Source organism: Schistocerca gregaria, chromosome 2 (genome assembly GCF_023897955.1).
Source record: "Schistocerca gregaria isolate iqSchGreg1 chromosome 2, iqSchGreg1.2, whole genome shotgun sequence".
Classification (NCBI taxonomy): Eukaryota; Metazoa; Arthropoda; class Insecta; order Orthoptera; family Acrididae; genus Schistocerca; species Schistocerca gregaria.
In genome coordinates, this window is record NC_064921.1 from 122599930 (window position 1) to 122620280 (window position 20351).

General features: G+C 43.7%; 1 protein-coding gene across 1 annotated transcript in view; it reads right to left on the bottom strand.

Moving 5' to 3' along the window:
* LOC126336488 (latrophilin Cirl-like) overlaps window positions 1–20351 on the bottom strand; it is a 254196-nt gene that overhangs the window by 142904 nt on the left and 90941 nt on the right. The window contains exon 6 of the mRNA XM_050000231.1: window positions 11509–11700. Within this exon, the coding sequence (XP_049856188.1) occupies window positions 11509–11700 (192 nt within the window). The remainder of the gene's footprint in view (window positions 1–11508; window positions 11701–20351) is intronic.

The window sequence follows — 20351 nt, forward strand, 5'->3', positions numbered from 1 at the left end:
CCCAGTATCTACTGCAGCTTACATCCTTCTGAATCTGCTTAGTGTATTCATCTCTTGATCTCCCTCTAAGATTTTTACCCTCCACACTGCCCTCCAATAACAAATTGGTGATTCCTCGATGTCTCAGAACATGTCCTACCAACCGATCCCTTCTTCTCGTCAAGTTGTGCCACAAACTCCTCTTCTCCCCAGTTCTATTCAATACCTCCTCAACAGTTATGTGATACCATCTAATCTTCAGCATTCTTCTGTAGCACCACATTTCGAAAGGTTCTATTCTCTTCTTGTATAAACTACTTATCGTCCATGTTTCACTTTCATACATAGCGACACTCCATACAAATACTTTCAGAAACTACTTCCTGACACTTAAATCAATACTCGATGTTAACAAATTTCTCAGCTTCAGAAAGAGAAGGCCATTCCCCCTGCGTGACGACACATTCCGACACATGTGCAATCCTCTTACCTCTTGGCTGACCTACTGCTTCTGGCTCTCGGCATAGGCAACGAAACTTTGACAATATTCCACGTTTCCAACTCTATACTATTCCGCGACACTACCGTTGCAACACTGAAGGTTGACCACATGACTGTCTGGCCAGTGTTAGAGAGGACCAGCTGTATCCATACCACTTGCACTATCTGCAGCTGATTTTCCTGCGAATGGTTTATTCACTAAAGTATCAACAACAATTTTAGTGCAATGGTGCTGTTTACAGATGAGGCTCCGTTACAACTTAAATTTTCAAATCAGCATATATGGACACACGTCAATCCTCACACAAATGTTGAAGCAAGTCATCAACAAAGATTTTCTATCAGTGTTTGGGCTGGCACTGTTGGTGAATGGCAGCGCTTCACTTTCTTCCATCCAGGTTCAACAGACAAAGTTATCATAATTTCGTAGAGAATGTTCTACCTGATCTGCTGGCAGATGTGCCCCTAGCTGTGCGACAAATATGTACTTCATGCACGATGGAGAACCTCCTCATTTTGGTGTCAGTGTCCGTCGGCTTCTAAACAACAGATTCGGCGATGGATGAATAGGTAGAGATGGACCAGTTGCCTGTCCTCCACGCTTTCCAGATCTAAACCCACCGGACTTCTATTTTTGGGGGCATTTGAAAGCTAGACTGTACGGGACCAAAGTAGAAGATGCTTAGTCTTCGTGCACATTTTATGGAAGACTGTGAAACCATGCCCAATACCCAGAGGTGTATCACCGCAAACGAGATTCACTACGACTTCGGGTTGATGCATGTATCAATGCCCATGGAGGACATATTGAACGTTCAACGTCAATTAGTTCGTTGCATTGGCTCAGGACGTGTCTTGTGACAGAAAAGTTCAAACCTACCTACTCCAGCAAAAGAATACATTAAAATCCTCCAAGTCATTAAACCTACGATGACTTGAGCACGGAGATCGAAATTAGGAAATTATTATATCTCCCTCCGAAACAGCCGACTTCCATGCACTATGCCCACTCCTCAAACAAGAGCAAGTACTGTTCAACAGTGACGAACTGTATCTGGTCAAACCATTGAAAACAGTATTCAATGAGCTGCTCATAAACAATTCGTGGCAGCTGATTCACAAATGCCTCACTGCGCTTGCTATTCCAGTTATAGGGGTTGCACAAATATCAGAACCCGCAGAAGATGCTACCGGTAAACACCCAACGCTTTCTTCATGATCGACCTAGAGAGATCAGACGCGGGTAAACCCATTTGCAATTTGTTTACTCTGCTTCTCCTTTGCCTTTTCGGAATTAGCGCACATAATTGAGTGGGTGAGGTTTATTTGCACTGTACCATCATATTATCGCACTGCGTCGTTGAGTCCCGAGTGAAATGTTTGTGCATTAAAGACACTGAACGCTTATCCACAGGAGAAGAGACCTGTACATGAAAAAAGTGTCATGGTGATTTCCCCATTGGCAAAAGATTCCGGACTAGTCCCCCACTTGGATCTTCGGGAATTGCCAAGCGGGAGTTGACCATGAAGAAAAGATTGAATAATCAACGAAAGGGTAACGTTCTACGAGTCGGGGCGTGGAATGTCAGAAGGATGAAGCTGGTAGAAAAGCTACTGTAAACAGCTCGATGACAGAGTTGTTCTCATCAGAATCGACAGCATACCAAAACTGACACCAATAATTCAGGTATACACTGATCAGACAGAACATTATGATCACCTACCTAATAGCTGGTATGTCCACTTCTGGGTCGGATAACAGCGGCGACGCGTCGCGGCAGAGAAGTAATGAGCTCTTGGTAAGTCGTTGGAGGGAGTGGTCACCACACTTAATTCCCATAAACTCTGAGGAGGAGAGTGGTGAGCTCTGAAGCCACGTTCAATCACATCTCAGAAGTCTTCGATTGGTTTCACATCAGGCGATTTGGGGGGCCTGCCATCAACTAGAACTCGCTACTGTATTCCTCGAACCACTTCATCACACCCCTGGTCTTGTGACACGGTGCATTATCGTGTTGAAAAATGCCACTGTCGTCGGGAAACATTATCGTCATAAAGGGGTGCACGTGATCTGCAACTTGTGAACGACACCGCTTGACAGTCATGGTTAACGTTAAGAGTGCAATGGGAATTGCACTATTAAATGCAGAAGAAAGAGCGGATAGGTGGCAAGATTACATTGAGGGCCTCTATGAGGGAAAGGACTACCGGATGACGTGATAGAAGAACAAACATGAGTAGTTAGGGAAGAAAGATGGGATCTACACTCCTGGAAATTGAAATAAGAACACCGTGAATTCATTGTCCCAGGAAGGGGAAACTTTATTGACACATCCCTGGGGTCAGATACATCACATGATCACACTGACAGAACCACAGGCACATAGACACAGGCAACAGAGCATGCACAATGTCGGCACTAGTACAGTGTATATCCACCTTTCGCAGCAATGCAGGCTGCTATTCTCCCATGGAGACGATCGTAGAGATGCTGGATGTAGTCCTGTGGAACGGCTTGCCATGCCATTTCCACCTGGCGCCTCAGTTGGACCAGCGTTCGTGCTGGACGTGCAGACCGCGTGAGACGACGCTTCATCCAGTCCCAAACATGCTCAATGGGGGACAGATCCGGAGATCTTGCTGGCCAGGGTAGTTGACTTACACCTTCTAGAGCACGTTGGGTGGCACGGGATACATGCGGACGTGCATTGTCCAGTTGGAACAGCAAGTTCCCTTGCCGGTCTAGGAATGGTAGAACGATGGGTTCGATGACGGTTTAGATGTACCGTGCACTATTCAGTGTCCCCTCGACGATCACCAGAGGTGTACGGCCAGTGTAGGAGATCGCTCCCCACACCATGATGCCGGGTGTTGGCCCTGTGTGCCTCGGTCGTATGGAGTCCTGATTGTGGCGCTCACCTGCACGGCACCAAACACGCATACGACCATCATTGGCACCAAGGCAGAAGCGACTCTCATCGCTGAAGACGACACGTCTCCATTCGTCCCTCCATTCACGCCTGTCGCGACACCACTGGAGGCGGGCTGCACGATGTTGGGGCGTGAGCGGAAGACGGCCTAACGGTGTGCGGGACCGTAGTCCAGCTTCATGGAGACGGTTGCGAATGGTCCTCGCCGATACCCCAGGAGCAACAGCGTCCCTAATTTGCTGGGAAGTGGCGGTGCGGTCCCCTACGGACTGCGTAGGATCCTACGGTCTTGGCGTGCATCCGTGTGTCGCTGCGGTCCGGTCCCAGGTCGACGGGCACGTGCACCTTCCGCCGACCACTGGCGACAACATCGATGTACTGTGGAGACCTCACGCCCCACGTGTTGAGCAATTCGGCGGTACGTGCACCCGGCCTCCCGCATGCCCACTATACGCCCTCGCTTAAAGTCCGTCAACTGCACATACGGTTCACGTCCACGCTGTCGCGGCATGCTACCAGTGTTAAAGACTGCGATGGAGCTCCGTATGCCACGGCAAACTGGCTGACACTGACGGCGGCGGTGCACAAATGCTGCGCAGCTAGCGCCATTCGACGGCCAACACCGCGGTTGCTGGTGTGTCCGCTGTGCCGTGCGTGTGATCATTGCTTGTACAGCCCTCTCGCAGTGTCCGGAGCAAGTATGGTGGGTCTGACACACCGGTGTCAATGTGTTCTTTTTTCCATCTCCAGGAGTGTAGTATTAGAATAGAATTTAGAAGAGTTTTGCATTACTTAAAATGCAGTAAGGCAGAAGGAACAGATAATATTTCACCGGAATTTTTGAAATCATTGGGAGAAGTGGATTGCTCTCGTTGGTGTGTAGGATGTATGCGACTAGCGATACACCGTCAGACTTTCGGAAAAAGATCATCTACACAGTGACCAAGATTTCAAGAGCCGACATGTGGTAAAACTATAGCATAATCAGCTTAAATGCTCAAGCATCGAAGTTGCTGACAATAGTAATATTTAGAAGAGTGGAAAAGAAAATTGAGAATGTGTTAGATGACGAGCAGTCTAGTTTTAAGAAAGAGAAAGGCACCATAGAGGCATTCTGACGTTGCGGTTGATAATAGAAGCAAGACTGAAGATAAATCTAGACACATTCATAGGATTTGTCGACCTGGAAAAAATTTCCGAGGTTGTAAAATGGTGCAAGATGTTCGGAATCCTGAGAAAAATAGGGGTAACCTAAAGGTCAAGACGGGTAATACACAATATGTACAGGAACCAAGAGAGAACAATGAGACTAAGAACGTAGTGCGCGAATTAAAGAAGGGTGTAAGACAGGGATGTTGTCTTTCTTTCACATGTGCTGTTCAATCTATGCATCGAAGAAGCAATGACGGAAACACAAGAAAGGTTAAAAAGTGGGATCGAAATTCAAGGTGAAGGGATATCGGTGATGCCATTCGCTGATGACATTGCTATCCTAAGTGAAAGTGAAGAAGAATGGAATGAACAGTCTAATGAGTACAGAATACAGACTGAGAGTAAACTGAAGAAAATCGAAAGTAATGAGAAGTAGCAGAAATGCGAACAGCGAGACACTTAACATCAGAATTGGTGAACACGAAGCAGATGAAGTTAAGGAATTCTCATACCTAGCCCATTACGTAGGGAGCAAGTAGGTCACCAAAAGCAGGCTAGCACTGGTAAAAAGGGCATTCATGGCCAAGTTTACTAGTATCAAGCACAGGTGTTAATCTGAGAAAGAAATTTTTGAGAATATACATTTGGAATACAACATTTTATGGCAGTGGGGAAAACCGGGACAGAAGAAAATCGAAGCATTTGGTATGTGGTGCTACAGACGAATGTTGAATATTAGGGGAACTGATAAGATGAGGTATGAGGAGGTTCTCCGCAGAATCGTCGAAAAAAGAAATATATGGAAAACAACGACAAGTGGAAGGGACAGGATAATAGAACTACTGTTAAAACATCAGGGAATAACTTCCATTGCACTCGAAGGAGCTGTAGAGCGTAAAACATGCAGAGGAAGGCAGCGGCTGGGATACATCCAGCAAATAGTTGAGGACGTGGGCTGCAACTGCTACTCTAAGATGAAAAAAGGTTGGCACAGGAGAGGAATTCTTGGCGGACCGCATCAAACAATTCAGAAGATTGACGACCAAAAGAAAACACCTTGACTTCCAAAACGATCGTGTTCGACAACGTTCCGGGCTGTGTCGCGTACCCTCATATGGCGGAGGAGGGAACACATAATGCAAGTAACTTTTCCTTTATTTTTTGTGTACAACAGATTTTGGTCGACCTTCATGAAAGCTCATCCCTAATGATCATTCTGTCGACGGGACGTTGAACTCTAATGTTCTTTCCATCCTTCACGAGAGTGATCGTTCTCGTAAGCACGGCCACGAAGAAACTCTGCAGCCCGACTGTAACTAGTTTTTTTTTTTCTGTACGTGATTGATTTCCAGAAGCTGAACGGCACATTTCGAGGGATTATGGTTGATTCAGATTTTCATGAAAATTTTAAAAAATCATCAAAATAAAAACTTTACGTGAAATTTCCGTTTGTCACAATACTGTTTCTTCCAAAATTCACTGTAAACAAACTATTCGGCCTATTCCTGAGTTTCCATTGTTTTAACCGGCCAGTGTGGCCGAGCGGTTCTAGGCGCTACAGTCGAACCGCGCGACCGCTACGATCGCAAGTTCGAATCGTGCCTCAGTCACGGATGTGTGTGATGTCCTTAGGTTAGTTCGTTTTAAGTAGTTCTAAGTTCTAGGGGACTGATGACCTCTGTATTTAAGTCCCATAGTGCTGAGAGCCATTTTCCATTGTATTAAAAATGACAAAAGACCAATTTTAAAAGAATCTTAATGTCGCATTTTAACAGTATCGTGTAGTGGTCGCTTGAAAAAGCTTAAAGAGAGATTCTCCTAAGTCCGCGTCGTGTTAACGTACCGTACAGCTTATACCAAACGTTGGATCGACACTGAAGCATTGCAGCGAACGTGGACGTTGCTGCGGGCTGGGATCTGGGTCTGCATCGTCTTCATTTCGCCAGACACCACACAAACACCTCAGGTTGCAATGGGCATGTCGCTGGACCGCTGTGTGACAAAATGCAGCGTTATCCGACGAGTTCCGCTTCAAAGGTGTGCTTATAAGTGTTACACGCTAACATGGTAACCAGGAACAAGCACTACGCCACAGACGCGGTGCTTTGGGAGTATACTCTGTTCATCAAAAGAATAAACATTGCGCCATGTATTCTTCCGCGTTTGCTTCAGTGTCATTGAATTCCGTTTCGCATGGAGCGGAAGTCAAGCTGAGTTCAGTGTAATAAGGCACCATCGTAAGGATACGTTTCATGCTGTGTTACATTTACATAAACTGAGGGATGATGCGGAACAACAGCTTTAGCGACACGTTAAACTTGGACAACACTGGTCAGCCAGCTGGTCCATCTAACCTACAATGATGTGAGTAGCTGCAGTTAAGACGTAAAAAAAGACGGGCAGAGAGACAACATAGCTTCGAATGTCATTTAATTTTTAAGGAGAATGAAATAATATTCGGCAAAACTCCATTACAACCCACGCTTCTTATGTGACCAGACGGAAAGCATAAAATACTCTCGTTCTCACCTAACATAGTGTTCTAATTGCAAACAAGAGTGATTTAAATTCCTGTCTTAAACAAAGGTTAATCGAGCTATGTGTGATGCAAAAGCGTAGTGCAGGGATTTCCCCGTATTGTTGAATACTGATGCCCCTGAAGGTATTAATTGCAATCAGTAATTATAGTAATCTCTTAGCTCCTTCCTTATCCGAATCCGAGAAATACGTTTCAGTTCTGAAATGGTCATCCGCTACGTTGATAACGAGTCGACCAACAAAAGAATCCACGAAACCACCCAGGCGCCGTAATTTCCCCTCTTCCTTCATGACGTGCCGTTCTATATCCCGCCAGCGTTCGACAGCGCCATGTGAAAAAGTTGCATGCGTTAGTTCCAGTAGGTCGGCAGTCTTATTATTTCTGGGGCCAAATATGTTAACTTGGTTCCACATCAGTTATGTTTGGTTCATTTTGTAATCGTGCAGTAGAAAATGTAAAAATGCAACATTAGTATGGTGTACTCGATGCTGTGAAAGTGATCGTTTTTAATATTTCTACGACATTTATAGTTCTTGCTCGTATGAGACTACATACGTGGTATATAATAATGGACATAGTCCAAATACAGAGTGTTTGGGTTTTCATTTTTGCCCTAAAAATTAAAAAAATAAATTTATTAACAACCTCTCATAAAATATCGATAGTCAAGAATTTACATTTGAAGTGAAAACTGGAGTTTTGCGTGCAATGTGTAATTGCAAACAAGAAGACGTGCATTATTCACAAAAAATGATGATGAATTTTACAATTACGAGATGTTGGTATTTCGAACTGAACGAAAATGGAAGATAAGTAAGGCGAGACTTGAACCAGAGATCCCTGAACTGCACTAGGTTATCAGTTTACGGCGCTACCGATTGCGCTGTATATCCAATGTGAATTCGTGTCTCAATTGTATTAAATACAGTCCTGGGGTAAACTTCAAAGTTGATTTTTTTTCTGTAAATTTATGAAAAACATTAAGACAATCTGTTTCCCGGCACTTTTGAGTGTTCCACAAGCGTGTTTAGCTACGGAACAGGAAGAAGTCTCAGCCATTTTCATACTGCGGCCAGCCGGAGTGGCCGAGGGTTCTAGGCGATACAGTCTGGAACCGAGAGACCGCTACGGTCGCAGGTTCGAATCCTGCCTCGGGAATGGATGTGTGTATTGTCCTTAGGTTAGCTAGGTTTAATTAGTTCTAAGTTCTAGGCGACTGATGACCTCAGAAGTTAAGTCGCATAGTGCTCAGAGCCATTTGAACCATTTCATACTGCGTATTAACAGCGCGACAGCCGGAGCACAACAGAACAGAGACTGTGACTGTGTACGATTTTTGAAATAAAAACTACTTAGCTGAACTGTGATTAAGAAAAACGTTCAGGGCTGTTAATACATTGGAACATTTTAAAGTCTGATTTAATGTAATTTAGTAATAATATATCTAATACGTAAGTATGACCTACTTCCAAGAGCGTAACAACACCAGTGTACGTGCGCTCCGGCTTCTGACCAATCATCACGTTTGTGTTTCTTTACATCAGGTCTAATCTTATGATGACCAGAGTATAGTATTATGCAATGCGGGAGAGCTGCCACAGGATCTGTGGTAGTAATGAAAGACACCATGACGGCTGTGGAGTACGTAAACATGAATGAGGACTATCCTCATCCGTTCATACTTGATGTCTTCTCCGGAGGTGATGGGATTTTTCAGTCATAAAAATCTGTCAGGGCAAGAATCCTACTACGGTCATTGAGGAGCGTGATAGTGAACTCAAGTTGATGTCTTGCTCACCAAATTCGCCTGATCTGAGTGACGGAACCCATGCGACACGGTGTCGTGTGCCAGATCCGTTCCCGCAAACAATCGGCCCTTATTAAAGACCTGTTTGTACGAATCTAGCGCCGGATACCTCCGGAAACTTAACAAGGAATTGCCGAAATCACGACACGCTCGCAGAATCATTGCTGCTGTGCGTTCCAGGGGTGGTGATTATCTTGTTCTTCATACAGGTTTCTGGTTGTCACGGGAGCAGTGACGTGTTCACGGCACTCTCTGTATTCGTACTTGAAACGTACTGTAAAACCAATACTCGTACTTGTCCAGAAACGTCATCCAGTTACGTTACCGAGCACTGAAGTAAAAACGACCAAAGCAGGCTACGAGGCTATTCCTTGAGTAGCAAATGTGAGTTAGTAATCCAAGTTTGATGATGCCACTCCACTTACAAGAGAAGTCTCTCTGCTCGAACAGGAATTCAGTTTTCCAATTGTACTTAGAAGCTTTATGTAGCACTGGCGAAAGCATTCGACTGTGTTACTCTAATTTTGCTTGTTATTGGGCTTAAAACCAAAGGTTCCACGGCAAAATATACGAAACAATATGCATAAGGACTACAGGCACATTTGACAAAGCAGTATCTGGACAATCCTCAGAACCAGACTCTTGATCTTCAAAATGAAATGCCACTTGAATCACATTCTTGGATTCAGAAACATGTGCAAGACCAGTTGCTTCCGAGAAATATAGACGCACTGGCTGATACGCTAGAGCATACAGCTCGTTATGGATAATAGACTGTATTTTCACTATGATAATTCTATTTCCTAATTTAGTGTCAAATTGGCTGCAGAGTGTCTGTTATCCTTGTTGCATACATTTTTTTACCATCGGAAGAAATATACATCCCAAGGTTGTATGTATTTTATTGTTTTTGACCGAATTATCATGCATTCAATGTCTCCATTCCCAAATCAATCATTTACTATTTTTGTGTCTGTGTGAGAACGCCAGGAATCACAAAGTAGTATACACTACTGGTTATTTCCGTCGTTATCATTAAAAATACGCTCGAAAAAGGCTTGTAAATGGTCTTTTGTCATTTTACTAATCGTGCTACCTCTAAAGTGTATGTTTGTTGGAAGGCTGTTTTCAGTACCGTTTTTAACTTTCGGGCCGATATTTTTTTCTGAGGGCAAATATACAGTTCTTTCATTAGATGTCCATCCACTGATAGTCCAACATCTGTTCTATAGTTAGATTCTATTGCCTGCACCTTAGACGAAGGAAACTGTTGATTTTCCCCGTTTTTGATACTGTCATACTAGAAGTTAGTTTAGTTGAAGCCACATTCTTCCAAATGCAGTATGGCGTAGCTGGAAACTTGCAGTTTTCTGGTTTACTTCTTCGGCAAAACGGGTCCCAGACTGGTGAATATCTTGTTCTTCCTACAGATTTCTGACTATCACGAAAGCAGTGACGTGTTTATGGCACTCTGTATTCTTACTTGAGACGTGCTGTGAAAGCCGCGGGATATTTAAAATTTGTGTGCCCAGTTTTTCTTGCTTTTTGCATTGCCCATCATTTCCGGTGGCAGTAATGGACACATTTTTGTATTGGACGCATTTTTCTTCATTGCTTGCTGTGTCAGATTGGGATAGAATGTGCCGTTTTATCGCCAGTTCTTTGATTAATTGTTTCGTCGAAATGGATGTTTCCACCACTGCCACTAGCACTATAATCTTGAACGCTATTAATCACGTTATCATCTATGAAGTCCTTTTCTGCATCCATTACTCTGTCTAATGTAACTATATTTGAGCAGCCAATGAATATTCATGTTTCTGGAAAATCATAACCACCAAAAACATTGTGAAAGTGTTACCAACCTGTCCTGAACTGTCTTCTGTTGGATAACATACACAACGTTCCAAACATCGATGGTTTCGTTCACTTTTATTGTGTATGTTTGTCAATACTGACATACATATACTATAGATGTTAGCCACTTGCTGGAGGTAACTGATTGACTGGCGTCAATCCCCTCCCACCCTATTGCTCCTCCTCCTTCTTCTCCTCCAAGACTGTAATCGCTGTTGTGTACAAACCAAGAGCAACACAATTACGCGCAGTCGCCGGCATGGTTAGGAATGTGAGATGGGTCTGTGTACAAATGTTTAAATAAAAATTCCTGTTTGAACCGATAGACGTTAGCGGTTTCTGCAGTGTTGTGCTAATAGTCCTGTGCACGTTTCACATTGCACCACGTCCTGAATGCTGTCACGTCTATTGAGGAAAGAGCCGCTTACGGTACGTCAGTGTACGAACTCACGTTTGCTGCCAACTCGTGATATAACAGTTGTTGGCCCCTACAGTTTCTACACTCTGCTACGATTTGGGATGGTGCCTCTGATCATTGCTTCATTCCGTAGTTACTTCTTCAGGATACCGTGTAAAATTTCTTAAATTTGTTGTCTTTTGTCACATCTTGTGTACTTCACAGTGTAATAAGTTATTTAACGGTTGGAAGATACTTAGTGCAGAGGGAATTTTCCAGCTCCAATCTTGGACCGAAAAGTTACCCTCATACGTCCTAAAGAGAATTAGAAAAAAAATTAACGTACATTATTTTGTGTCAGATTGTTCGAGACGTTTATAATGGTGTCCAGGTTCGTGAGCATCTGGTCCGGGTCCAGCGTTCTGTTCTTGTTCTTCAGAGCGCCGTCCTCGATGGTTTTTGGCTCAAGTTGTTCCAGCGCCTCCTCAACTCTATCACGAATCGTGTTGGTGGCTTCAGTTCTTGTCGTCTGGCTGTCCTGCAACAAAAAACGACGGCTGATTGCAGCCTCAGGGTACCCGTGCAACATCAGTGTCTCAGATAACTATAATGTCACAAAGCGTGCAGTGATAAGAATATTTTCACCCGACAGCACATTGCCGGACGTGTGCTAATGAGGCAGTTATGTATTTATAGAAACAGCCTAACATCAGTCATGGTCGTGAGCGAATTAGGTAACATAAGAATAGGATGGCCCACACTGGTGACACATAGCTCCTGGTACCATGTAGGTGGAATTTTGAACCTCGTCTGCCTCTCGGGACAGGAACTGAGAACACGCCACTAAGTTCATACACAGTGTCAGAAAGGTCACAGCTCGTAGTAATAGACGGAAAGTCATCGAGTAAAACAGAAATAATATCCGGCGTTCCTCAAGGAAGTGTTATAGGCCCTCTATTGTTCCTGGTCTATATGAACGACATAGGAGACAATCTGAGTAGCCGTCTTAGATTGTTTGCAGATGATGCTGTCATTTACCGTCTTGTAAAGTCATCACATGATCAAAACGACTTGCAAAATGATTTAGATAAGATATCTGTATGGTGCGGAAAGTGGCAACTGATCCTGAATAAAGAAAAGGGCGAAGTTATTCACATTAATACTAAAAGAAATGAGCTAAATTTCGATTGCGGGATATGTCACACAAATCTGAGGGCTGTAAATTCAACTAAATACTTAGTGACTACAATTACAAATAACCTAAATTGGAACGATCACTTAGATAATTTTGTGGGCAGAGCAAACCAAAGACTGCGATTCATTGACAGAACACTTAGAAGGTGCAACAGGTCTACCAAAGAGACTGCTTACACTATGCTTGTCCGCCCTATTCAGGAGTACTGCTGTGCGGTGTGGGATCCGCATCAGGTGGTACTGACATAAAAAAAGTACAAAGAAGGGCAGCTCGTTTTGTATTATCGCGAAATAGGGGAGATAGTGTCACAGACATGATACGTGAATTGGAGTGGCAATCATTAAAACAAAGGCGTTTTTCGTTGCGACGGGATCTTGTCACGAAATTTCAATCACCAGTTTTCTCCTCCGATTGCGAAAACATTCTGTTGGCACCCACCTACATAGGGAAAAATGATCATCACGATAAAATAAGAGAAATCAAGGCTCCCACGGAAAAATTTAAGTGCTCGTTTTTCCCACGTGCCATTCGAGAGTGGAAGGGTAGAGAGGCAGCATGAAGGAGGCTCATTGAACTCTCTGCCAGGCACTTTGTGAATAGCAGATTAATCACATAGACGTAGACGTAGACGTAAACGTAGACGTAGACGTAGACGTAGAGTGTTTCACAGTCCATGTTACACCAGTCTTCGCGGTTGTAGGGACGACTTAGCAGATTAAGTTTTACTTAGGAACAGTTGTCCGGAAACAGTTCGTGTCCGTGTTACATGGAAAACAAGATTCACATATTTCACTCCTATTTACTGTTATTTTACAACAGCTGTTCACCAAGTTCGATCCACACAGTGTGTCTTCACAGTAAGTTCGAATAAACTGTGTCTAACATGCATCGTGTATGATTAATCACTGTTACTGCAGCAGTGATCAGCGCAACCAAACCTTCCTCGGACTGAACAGATGTATCATAAACAAGGCTCTTTATTTGGCCCCACAAGAAAAAGTCCAAAGGGGTTAAATCTGGGGATTTTGGTGGCCAAGCATGTGGTCCACCTCGGCCGAGCCACCTGCCCCCGTAGGCTACGTTCAGATATTTTCGGACGAGAACTTCAAAATGTGCTTCTGCGCCATTATACTGGAACTACAATTCGTGCCGAATGTCCAATGGCACATCTTCCAAAAACTCCGCCAACACTTGTTGCAGGAATGTCAAGTACCTAGCACCGTTTAGGTGGGGGAGGATGTAGAACCGAATCACACGACCATCGCAGATACCTGCGCAGGCGTTAATGCCGGAGGTGTGCTGAGATCTTCATGTACACGTGGCTTTTGGGTTTTCTTGACGCAAAATGTGGCTAATTCGAGCGTTCAAAACACCTTCCCTGTTGAAATGCGATTCGTTGCTGAACACAATTCGCCTTGGAAACTAAGGGAAATCCACACAATGGTTTAAAAACAAAGCACAGAAATTGACACGTGGCACAAAATCCTGAAGGAGCATGGCGTGTACCTTCTGAGAGTGATACCGGTGGAGTTTCTGTTCATTGCAGAACACGTCAGACAGACGAGTGAGACACATACGAGTCACGTTCAATGGCTCGAGTACCCATCGATGAGTTCTCTTCCACTTGATGAAGCACTTCCTCTCCCGATACGACAGTGCACCGCGTTCTCGGAGCACAGCAGTTTCCTCTATCGCTTGCGAATTTCCCACTTTCCCGCAGCCGTTATTCTACTCTGGCAGATACGGAATGAGATGCAGGAGAAGCTCTACGTCTGTACCAAGAGTACTTTCCAAATCGTGAGACTCCATAACGGCGAGCTTCACCGTAAATTAACAGCACATCGGTGTACTCTGCTATCGTGTACTCAGGCATCCTATTGCTGTATTATCAGTCACCGTATTGTCAACTGACGCCTGACACATCACCAGGAAGCTCGAAAGCAAGGACAACACGCGACATTGCGTCATCATACCATTCATCACTGTGGGTAGTCTATCAGAACAGGCGAACTGTGTAAGAAACATCTAGAGTGCGACTGACAAGGGGAAGGCCTCAGACACGATCAACCGATTCGGCTCAAATTTGGCAGGTCGCTTGTGTACAACCTAAAACGAAGGAATCTAAGATATTTTGGGTAAACACCCCGGAAATTTTGAGAAAATCACCCCTAAAGGTTATGACGAGCAATCGACTCAAAATTGGCAGGATCGATAGGTAATTGTAAGTATAGCATTTTTCATCATCAGGTATAGGGTCCGAAAATGCATACTTTTCCAGAAATCGAGGTAAGAAACTGAGTGTCTTACAGGTATTTTATTGTATTGTAAGGTATTTATTGCTTTAATAGTGCTGATTATCTTTCGTACAGCAGTAAATTTCTTAAGTGTTCAGTTACTTTTATTTCTGAAATACTCGACGTAAATCTCCATAAGTGAGTAGTCTAAGGTTTGCGAAAGTGTAGATGCAAAGAAAAGAACTAATTACTTTACTTAAAAGTCATTCTTAGTCAGATTTGTATCCACTATTAAAAGTAACTGAATAGAACAGTGATCATAATAAGTGGTTATTGGCTGTTGCAGTTTAAGGGCAACTTGATGAGCACCTGCTTCATAGGTATTGCTGTTTAAAAGTGTTTTCGTTTGTGTCTTGCGAGAAGTGTCCAGTTCTGATCTCAGTCAACTGACAGAACAGTTTCTGAGTCCCCACGCCAACTTTGAGCCAGTATGACAGTTATTATTCCAGTTAAAATACTTGTGAAGTGCTGAATAGCTTTTCTGTTCTTTAAAGTTTAACTGGCGGTAATTGTTGAGGTTATAAAAGATTCAGAGACTTCATGTTTCACTTAAGCTTTGTTTAATGCAAAGAAGTATGTGCTCTCTTTGGATACACATAGTATTAACAACAATCGGAACAGCAATTTTAAGATCATTTCTATACCAGTGTTTCTTGATAGTTAAAGAGTAAAAGCTGCTTATGTTCAAATTACTTGTATTCTTCCATCAGTAACTGTTTGCGCAAAATGAACCTTAACTTTCTTATGTCGAATACAGAAAGTATATGTCAGTGAGAGACAGTTTGTTGCCAAAACATTTTAAATTTTGATATGTGTTTCTCTTGGCACACTGCTGTTCTAACACTTGCTAGATCGTGCTGCTATTTCAGGTCCTATTTTCCAAACAGAATTTAGTCCCAAGTACAGTCATATGCAGTAGTTAATTTTTTTGTTAAACAGTATTATCGCTTGGTATTATTTTGTCTAATTTGGCTGGCGAACGTTTTATTCGTTTACATGATTCTAGTTTACTTTAAAACTACAGTAAGCTTAGTTTGAATTCCGCTTTTGAGTTACTGCTCCCTATCAAAATAGAACCTTTTAGATAACGAAAACACCCGGGTACTTTTTCCATTAATACACAGTCACGGTCATTTTAAATTCCTTTCATAAGAGTAACATTATCGGCAATTTGCTAGTGTGGTCGTAACCAATACACACTCGGCGAAGAAGACAAAGACATACGAGCGACGTGGCGCAAGGGTTAGCACACTGGATTTAAATTCAGGAGCACGACGGCGCAGTACCGCTTTAAATTTACTGTGATTTCCCTAAATCGCTTCAGGCAAATGCTGGGAGAGTTCCTTGAAAGGGCACAGCCGACTTCCTTTCCCATCCCTCCCTAATCTTGTGGGATCGATGACCTCGCTGTTTGGTCCCCTTTCCCATATCAACCAACCAACAAATAAAATGTCGGTCAAAGGCCTCATGCACAATCGGCGTTACCAGGAAAGTTATCAGAGAACAATTCTTTGGAATTAATGACGCTATTTGACAGTGGGTATTGATTTAAATCAATGGGGGAGGTTGAAAATTTGTGCCAGAGCAGGAATCGAACCCAGCTCTCCTGCTTATGAGGCAGATGCGCTGACAGCTACGCCATCTGGACACAGCGGTGTTCGTAGCTGCACGGAAAACACTAGCATGCCTCTCATCAGACACAATTTCTAGACTTTTACACACACTAAAGAAGTAGCGTCCCTCGCCCATTATTCTCGTTACCAGCGGCATTTCGCCGACTCTAGTAAGAGTCTGAGCGTGGTGGGCATCCGCACTAAAGAAATCATTGGCCATCCACGCCTTAATTATATATATGTGTTGTGTGTTCTACTAGACACGTCTGAGAGAACAGACACCACATACATAAAAATTCGCCTGTTACATTGTTAGGAGCATGAATGTAATACCAACATGGCAGGAGCCAGAGCAGAAGTTTATCTGAAGGCAACCGTCGAAGAGAGGCCAAAGGTTTTCGTGGCTGAAGAAGAGACAACGTCTAGATGGACAGTGTTAGGCAGGGTGTCCCAGCGAAGAGATCCGGTCCGTGAACCTCTGACGTCATTGTCGCTGTAGCAAACCAAGCTGCAGTATACTGGTAAATTCTCTGCGCGCAGAAAACTTCTCGTGCAATTTTGTTGTCTTTATTTAGCTTCGATATTCGTCACAGTTGCGATAGCAGTGTAATATTTGTGCGGGTAGTGTCAGACCATCACGTTCATTTTCAAACTAAATGGCCTTAGCCATAAGTGTAATCATGCAGTTCCTATCAACGTACACGTGAGTAACCAAATATTTATTATTCCTAACCAGTAAATATTGGATAGACACAAAATGATGAACTACGAATGAGCATACTACGTGATTTCCTTCCATTCGAAAGCAGCAAGGTAGCTTTATAATGGCTTGCACACTGAAAGTCGTTAAGAACATATGCTGTTTTTACCAGTATTCCTGTATCCACAAATTATTTTGGACGACCAGCCAAAATAGCAGATTGTGTATTGCTGCTCCCCACCCTTCTACAACTCTGGAATCTACCACCTTTCAGAAGAATCTTTGAGTGATATTAATCTGGTGATCGTACTAGGCTCAATTATTTGAACTGGACATACACGACCAGTAGGTCGAGGTAATCACGGACCCATTTCAAGCAGAGACGACTGAAGGGCATTACCACCAGCTGAAGTAGAAAGCGACGTCATTGCGAACTGCATGTCTAACAATGATGACTGGCTAATACGCCAAGAAAAACGGGACATTTCCGCTACAGACTAGCCAGGACGGTACACGTGGTTTCACGAGCAGCGGAAATTATGAAAATCGAATACACTGTCGTCGACGATGTGGTGACTCAGGCTACGATCGTTTTGCATGAAAGTGATAGGTTTTAATTTTTTAGAAATGTTCTCTGATATTCAGCCGCGTTGCGTCATCTTCAAGGTGCGATGTTTCGGCAAGATGACTTGTCACACTCTTAAAGGTGATCCTGATCCCAGACTATCTTCCGCTGGAAGCAGTCTTATACAAAGCGAATCACTTAAAACTTGCACCACAGATATTGCGGAAATGGAGAGTGCTATTGTCGTGCTGTTTTCCCAGAATGGATTGATAGTCATGGGCTCGTATTGTTAGCCAATCGACAGGACGTAGCTATACTTATAAAGTGTATTTTTTGTGTAAACATACACTTTTTTGAAAGGAACAATGCCCATTGGCATTAACGAACTGAAAATTAGAACGTGTGTTCCAGGATTCTAGCTAGAGTCTTTACGAGATATCGCATTTCGGAAAGTTACCACACCGACACTTGTATAATAGCTGTGGTAACTTACACTAAAGAACAACACAAGGGGATACACAAGTTTTATGGATTCTCACCAGCAACTAGAAAACTGACCATCAAACGTTGTGTTCAAAATGACCATCGGCAGTGGCAATACACGCTTCTAGTCTGGTGTGAAACGACCGCTGCATACGTGTTAGCATTTCAGAGTATATGTCCGAGCAGGCTGCAGTAATACCTCGTTTCATATCATTGGGCGTAGCTGGTATGTCCTTGTAGACAGCGCCTTTCAGCTTTCCCCACAGAAAAAAGTCTACAGGCGTAAAATCCGGGAAACGGACCAGCAAAGTTACAGGTCATCTGCTTCCAATTCAACGATTTGGAAACAATTCGTGAAGACATGGTGCAGCACTTTGCGCACTGTGGGCCCGACAGCCATCATGTTGATACTACAGGTTCTTTCTAGTCTTCAGAGGAATGTCTTCTACCATCCATGAAATATGGTCTTTTAGGAGGCTGCGATACTTGTGTGCGCGTTCAGTATTATGTCAATGAAACATAGACTTATGAGCTGATGGTTCATTATCCCTCACTAGGGTTATCAACTGACCAATAGTGCATTTTTCGGAGGTTTACGTGGCCATGATTAGTAAATGTTGCTTCGTCACTAAACAAGATATGATACGTTTGGAATATCCTGTCTTAATACCCATGTACAGAAGCTAACACGCTTCTCCTCGTTTCCATGCAGCTCTTGATGGGGAGAGATGGGATAGGGATGGATACTATGCCGATGGAGAATGCGTAGGACACTTGCCCAACTCATGCCTTATCCTCCTGTGATAGCGAGGGAGCTAACGTGCAGATCAACTGCAACAGCATCAGAATATTAATTTACCCCTCTTCTGTCGTTACATGTTTCCTTCTGTTACATCATCTAGGTTTTACACTACCACTTTCACGTAACTGGTTGAAGAGATTGATGCGTAATTGCTAAGATGATTGACGTCTATTGGGATATCTTCCGCATACAACGTACGAGTGCGAACTGCATTCTTCCTACACTTTCCGTACACCATGAGCCAGTTAGGTTTTCCTGCATTGGTGAACACCATTGTCCATACATGACCTATTGATTGGGGTGTCACACACTAACTGACCAGCAAGACGCAATGCACTTAGGGAACACAAAAGCACACTGTAAGCAAACATAACAACTTCTTACCAGCAACTTCGCATGTCGAATGGTACAAACAAGTGTTGGTGTGAAACTTTTCATAATACGATATCCCTCAACCAACTCGCACTACAGTCGTCCAGCAGACACAACCGGCATTCTCACTTACCCTACGTTTAGTTTCTTGATGTGAATAGGCATTGTTCCATTTTAAAAAGAGCATGTTTACACAAAAATACACCTCCTAAGCATTTTTACAATCTGTTTATTGGCTAACAATACGAGTCCCGGACATCAACTGCTCACGATACCTGTTCCAGTCACGGCCTACCTTCAGGGTGTAATACGGTATGAAGACGCGGTACGGATGAAACTCGTCTTCGATCCACACATGGATTGACTTACAACTATTTCTTGAGCAACACTCCGTAAGTCTGTTGATTGAGTGTTCTGCAGCAGTGCTAATGCCTCTGGTCTTTACACCACAATCACAAAATGAATTCATCGTGTTTCGATGTAGGGCTTGAACGCACATGGGCCATTACGATACCTAGCCAGCGAACAGCTCACCTACAGCGCGCCTCTCTCGCAGGGACCTGTGTATGGCGGCGAACAAGCGTGGATATAGCCCTAACCGATTCGGTGACCGCTAAATGTACAACCGCTGAGCGCAAAAGCATTTCCATCTGCCATTTTCTCCCAAGAAAACCCCGCTATTACCCGTCCGTTCTGCAGGGTGCCAAACACAAGAGTGTCCGTCTGACGCAGGACGAACCAGATTCTTCAATGTGCACAGCGCCACCGTCGATGCGACGTAGTTTCAAATCAGCATTTGCACTGCCAAACCCAAGGCGTTCGCGTCCCAGAAAACACCGGAAGAAACTCCACAGTGGTGTCCCACCCGGAACATCTGCTACCATTTCAACTCAGATAGCAAGGTTGTATGCCTACCTTCCCGGCGGCGCGCGACGCTGTGAAATGACGCCTAGCGCCGAATGCAAAGGGATGCCCACATGGGTTGCTGTGTGAAAGTTGCTCGTTATGACCTACTCAACAGGCCTTCTTGTTTTTGTACATTCGTTTCAGAAACACCCTGTATTTCATTTGTATTTAAGAAAATCATCACCATATCTTGTAATTAATGACTGCCTTGTAGTAACTGATCTACGGTTTCGGATGGCTTAAGACACATAAAACCAGT